The following is a 6000-nucleotide window of genomic DNA, read 5'->3' as shown; positions in this document are numbered from 1 at the left end:
CGTACCAAAAGCGGTACAATTATTTGCAAGGAAATTTGGCTTTTTATACTGTAGGCCTGTAATTCTTAGGAATAACTCATTTAAATCTGACCAAACAAGAATCTAATAGGCATCCCGGGTATGACATTTTTTTAAAAACAAAATTATAAATTATAATATAATAAATAATAATAAATAATTATAACAAATAATAATATAATTCTAATAAAAACTATTCAATAATGTAATCAAATCAAAATCACTGAAATTTTCTCAGTTGCAAAATTGTCGCTGTCATTTTTTTTTTAATTTCCCCACAAATCGCTATCGCACAATTCTGCAAGTGATTATAATTTATTATCGCTGTTTTCTAGCTGCTCTAAAACCATTTTTGACATAAAGGGACACTTTTGGTTGCTATGGACAATCTACAGTTTGCAGGGAGAAAGAACCGTTTTTATTATATAAAAGTACATGTAGGGCACTGGGCAGACCACTAGGGACAAGGGGGGGGGGGGGGGGGTGTATTTTTTACATACAGTACTGTAATCTATAAGATTACAGTATACTGTATGTAATGTGTTTGTTTACCTTTTTGAATTTGTCGCCGTTCTTCGCTCCCGTGCGTCGTAACGTCGCAGGGAACGGAGATCGGCGGCACAGGAGGACGCTGTGTGAATCGAGTGAGGTCCTGCTCGCTCACACAGCGCGGTGGCATCGCTGGATCCAGGACAAGGTAAGCCAGCGCACGCTGCAGGCTCTGCATATCTACCCCGAGCGTGACTCGGGGTTACCGATTTCAGCATAAAAAACCCACCCCGAGTCACGCTCGGGAATACCGCCAGGCAGGTTAAAGGGGTTGTAAAGGATTTTTTTTTTTTCATAATAAGCATCCTTTACCTACAGACATTCCTTTTTTCACTTCCTCATTGTTCGTTTTTGCTCAGAAGTTGCCCTATTTCTTCTCTGTTCTGTTCACTTCCTGCTTGTCTGATTTTACTGACCACCGTGATGGGAGGCTTTACTGCGGTGGTGAGTAACGTGCTCACCCCTTCCTGGGAACTACATCTGTGCGGAAGGACGCTCTCTACGTGTTAGAGACTACAAGGAGGTGTGAATTACTGGGCGTGCCGCAATGCATACTGGGAAATGTAGTTCTTACATGAACGAGCGCCGCAAACCAGGAAGTGAATGAGAGAACAGAAACTAGAATGCCGGAGGTGATATAGATGGAGGAATTTAATAGGTATTTACTTGTTTTTTAAAAGAATCATTACACTATTCTGTCTGTCTACCTTGCAGACATTAATTTTAGGCAAAAAAATGTTTTCCTTTACAACTCCTTTAAGTGGACAGAGCCCTCCCTATGATTACTACCATGGGTCGTTTCTCATCTTTATTTGGAAACGTGGAGAAATTGCTGAAAGGCAAGAAATGAGATGCATAGTAATGCAAATAAAAAATAAAAAGTCAGCCCGGAGTTTAGCTTTAAGGAAACATAGTAGTAGTCTAATGCTTGAGAAAACGAAAACAACAAAGAAAAAGAAACTTTAAAGTGTAACAGTACTCTCCAGTGAAAGAGCTGTGGGAAAGTGAGCCTTCTAACCCGCACTTGTAGTGTGAAAAGAAATGGAGATGTGAAAACATATCATAATGAGTTATTATTCCCCTGGCAAATGCAAACAATGCTTCTCTCTGAAAATAACTTCATCCAGGAAAAAAACATGCTTAGTGTTCCAGTGGATCACAGCAGCCAGCCAAAAGTTTTCCCCTGCAGCTAAGGGAAGAGGAGCTGGCAGCTGCCCAGGAGAGGGAGTTTTCTGCCTGCATGAAGTCATTACTGATATTCCACAAGTTAAAGAAAAAATGTAAACCCTGACTTGTGGCTGAGATGGAGGGTATGCGTGCGACACACCCCTGAATCTGAGAGTTAGCCTTTTGTAGTTTGGATAATTCATCTATCACCTCCCCCTGGGTGGAGCAGAGGCTTACAAGAGAAGCTGGAATGTAGTTGTTAGGAGTGTTTTGCTGCAGCCTGGTACATCGCCTACTATTCTGTACAAGCAGACGGTCTGCGGCTTGCCTTCTAATACAACTCAGAAAAGTTAGGCATCTGACTAAATCACAGCAGAATCATGGAAGAGAATTCAATTCAATTAGAGCATGCCATAAGCGAAGAGTTTCACAAGGCTGGTGAGCATGAAAGTCAGGAGCTGGTGGTGCCCAGCCACAGCCCTGCAGAATCACCAAGCTCCAGCCCCACACCTCAACAACATGGAGTGGATTCCATCAAAGACACCAACCAGGTCAACGCCATCACGGTTCTCACCCTGCTAGATAAACTGGTCAACATGCTGGACTCAGTACAAGAGAACCAGCAAAAAATGGAAAAGAGGCAAATCGACATAGAAAACTCCATCAAGGGGATTCAGAATGACGTCACAAAGTTGTCCAAGAGTCACACTTCTACGAGCAACACTGTCAGCAAACTTCTGGAAAAGTCTCGCAAAGTCAGCGCTAACATGAGGGAAGTAAAGGATCGCATGGACAAGCAGACAACGCAAGTGAAGAAACTCGAAAACAACCAAAGCCAACTACTCAGAAGGAATAACTTCAAAGTCCTGATTTTTCAGGTAGGTGACACTTTGACTTCAAAGTACTGATTTTCCAGGTAGGTGACACTTTGACTTCAAAGTGCTGATTTTCCAAGTAGGTGACACTTTGACTTCAAAGTCCTGATTTTCCAGGTAGGTGACACTTTGACTTCAAAGTCCTGATTTTCCAGGTAGGTGACACTTTGACTTCAAAGTCCTGATTTTCCAGGTAGGTGACACTCATGTGGGAATTTACTAAAACTGGAGCACACTGAATCTGGTGCATCTCTGCAAAGTAACCAATCAGCTTTAAACTTCAGCTTGTCCAAATAAGCTTCAACAATAAATCCTAGAAGCTGATTGGTTTCTACACAGATCTACACCAGATTCTGTGTGCTTCAGTTTTGGTAAATCTCCCCTTTACACTTTAAAGTCCCAATTTTTAAGGTAGGTGACACTTGGACTTCAAAATCCCCTTTCACATGGGGAAGAATCCACCTGCTCAGCGGAGAATGGCGGATGGCTGGTCCGGGTCCACTACGCTTATGCAGAGCGGACACAGACACAACCCGACCTGATCTGCTAGACGGATGAGGAACAGATTCATCTGTTTTTAGCAGATCGGATCGGATGTGAGCAGGTGTAAATGGACAGGTCTGTTTCAATCCGCTGCTCCATAAAGGATAATGGAGGTTCCGATTGGGTGTGTCTGAAAAAATGGCCGGCAGACCCGATTGGTCCACCCATGTGAAAGGGGCCAACGTCCTGATTTTCCAGGTTGGAGACCTTTGGACTTCAAAGTCCTGATTTTCCAGGTTGGAGACCTTTGGACTTAAGTCCTGATTTTCCAGGTTGGAGACCTTTGGACTTCATAGTCCTGATTTTCCAAGTAGGTTACACTTGGAGGTGATTGGTGATGTTCAGAGAGCTGGGCAGACGTCGCCATGTATGTGTTCATTTTTCCAGCTCCACCCTGGCTATGATTTATACAAGCTGGTACCCTGACAAAGCCTCTCCTGTTTTACTCTTCTGCAGCTGGTTGTTTCATATTATGTAGGGATATCTACATTCTTCATCTGAGACTAGTTGTATCCTGTAGTAGTGTCATCTAATCACATGACCTGTGCACTTACATCCTTATATCTTTATAAAACCTTCTTCTGGCAGTTCTGAGTATCACCTTGCTGCTTGGACTGACTGCAAAACATATCAGGAGAGAACGCTGGAACGTATAAGTACAGTCTAGAGGAAAGAAGGGGAAGGGAGGGGGCATGATTGAAACTTTTATAATTATTAAGTATATTATTAAATTACATTTTTGAACTATGAAGCTAAGATAAAGAACACATGGGCATGACCTCAAACTAGCAGGAGGAAAAAAAAAAACACAAACGAACATTAGATTGTATTTTTTTTTACCAAAATAGTAGTTAATACTTAGAATAGACTTTCAGCAGAGTTAGAGATTCAGTCAACAAGTCAGGCAAAAAGGTTAAAAAGAAAAAAAGGAGGTAGACTTGATGGACTACTTGGTCTTTTTCTGCTGTCACTATTTCTATGATTGCCAGCAGGCTAGCAGAGACTGAACTGTACATTAATAAGCTATATAATAACCTGGTTTATGATCAGAGAGCCGTGCATATGCGTGCTCACAGGGTGTGCCAGGCATAGGCGTGCGCACAGGGTGTGCCCAGGCACACCCTAATCACCCTGTGCAGTACAGATTTCCTCTACTGCCCTCGCTCCCATCTTTCCCCCCCGCAGTGCTGCCAGCTTCCCTCCTCTCCTATCGGCTGTTGCTGCTGGAATGTTTTAGAAGTGGGAAAGGGGCCAGTAAATATGTAATTTACTGGCCCCTTCCCTTTCTGAATGAGCACCATGAGCGATCGGTAGGGTGTGTTTGGGCTTTGGGGTGCACACCCTAATGCAATAGGCTGCGCACACCTATGGTGCCAGGTGTGCTTGGGCACACCCTAATCACCCTGTGTGGTGCAGATTTCCCCTGTTTAATCACCAAAACCCCCTAACAGGGCTCCTAAAAAAAATTGTAATAAATAAAATAAAAATAAAAGCTACCAACACTGTCCACTGCCCTACTGAAACCATCAGTATACTGTATGTACACACACATGTGTGTTTGAGCTTTGGGGTGCACACCCTAATGCAATAGGCTGTGCACACCTATGGAGCCATGGGTAACTTCTCCTAAATATACAAAATAATATAATATATCTATATATGGTAGAGATTTTCCTTTTGCGCTACAAACCTGATAAAAGATTATCATAGTACAGCAAAGTAAGTTATTATCTACTATGACACGTTCTACTAGGCTGCATAGTTCAAAATAATATTAAGACTTTTTTTGTAGGGTTGAAACCATACATGGCTGAAGGGGTGTGGTCTTTTGGCAAAAACTGTATTTCCCAAATGCCAGGGAAGGAATGACCTGCAGAATATCCACAAGGAAACTTGTACTGAGAGAAACATAAGGACTATCATTGCTTACCGTGTAAAATTGCCTGGCTACCACTGCTTTCATATCTTTCTGTGTTAAGCCCCATACACACGATCGGACCTTTGTGCCAACCAAAATCACATCGGAATTTTAGACGGAATTCCACCGGAGTAAAAGAGAACATGTTCTCTATCTAAACTCTGATTGAATTAATCGGAATTTCCGATGGAATTACTCCGATGGGGCATACACACGGTCGGAATTACTCCGCTGGGGCATACACACGGTCGGAATTTCCGATGGAAAAAATCCGTCTCACTTTTTCCATCGGAAATTCCGATCGTGTGTACGAGGCTTTAGTGGTCTGGAACAAGCATGCAGCAAGGAAAGTCAGTGATGTCAGAATTCCTGATCTTGTGCTTATCCCAGGTCAATGACTCAAAGTATTGACAATTATTGGGTTACAATGACAACCAGTCAGCCAGTATTTTCGGAAGGAGCGTCAGCAATGGCTTCCTACAAATCTCATTTCCCATAAATGGTTATTAAAGTCGATAGCGGAACTAATAAAAATGCAATCTAAGCATGATTTCCTAGACTTTGGTAAACTGTAATAAGCTGATGCTGATTTTTCAATAACAGTGTGTACTATCTTTATATTAGCTGCAGTATGAAGTAACACAATGAAGGGTACCTACAGTATACACACAGTTATCACGTATTTCATTGGGAACCCGGTCTATTGAAAGGTGCACTTATTTAATGTACCATATGTTAGTATGGGCTATTAACTAAACTATTCTGATATTAGGTGAAAAATTAGGCTGATTAGAGTTTCTACAAATATGCATATAATAATCATTAAACTTAAGGAGTTATGCTCATCATAGATAAGACAATTTGGTGGCCTATAGTCATATTCCATGATGTGACCAAATAATCACAAATAGAGTAGAAGTGGATCAAAAA

At 41.9% G+C, this 6000-nt stretch overlaps 1 protein-coding gene across 2 annotated transcripts in view; it reads left to right on the top strand.

Moving 5' to 3' along the window:
- The first annotated feature begins 1922 nt into the window (after positions 1-1922).
- The window catches only part of CAVIN2 (caveolae associated protein 2), a 46817-nt gene continuing 42739 nt past the window's right edge, over positions 1923-6000 (top strand). Inside the window, exons 1-2 of one of the 2 annotated variants that reach the window (XM_040357080.1) lie at positions 1923-2597; positions 3374-3388. In XM_040357080.1, the coding sequence (XP_040213014.1) occupies positions 2115-2597; positions 3374-3388 (498 nt within the window). In that variant the 5' untranslated portion in view covers positions 1923-2114. Of the gene's footprint in view, positions 2613-3373; positions 3389-6000 lie in introns of both variants that reach the window. The other variant, XM_040357079.1, reaches the window with a different exon arrangement.

The sequence above is a fragment of the Rana temporaria genome, chromosome 6 (genome assembly GCF_905171775.1).
Source record: "Rana temporaria chromosome 6, aRanTem1.1, whole genome shotgun sequence".
Classification (NCBI taxonomy): Eukaryota; Metazoa; Chordata; class Amphibia; order Anura; family Ranidae; genus Rana; species Rana temporaria.
Note: the sequence above shows the minus strand (reverse complement) of the source record. Positions and strands in the feature narration are given on the sequence as shown.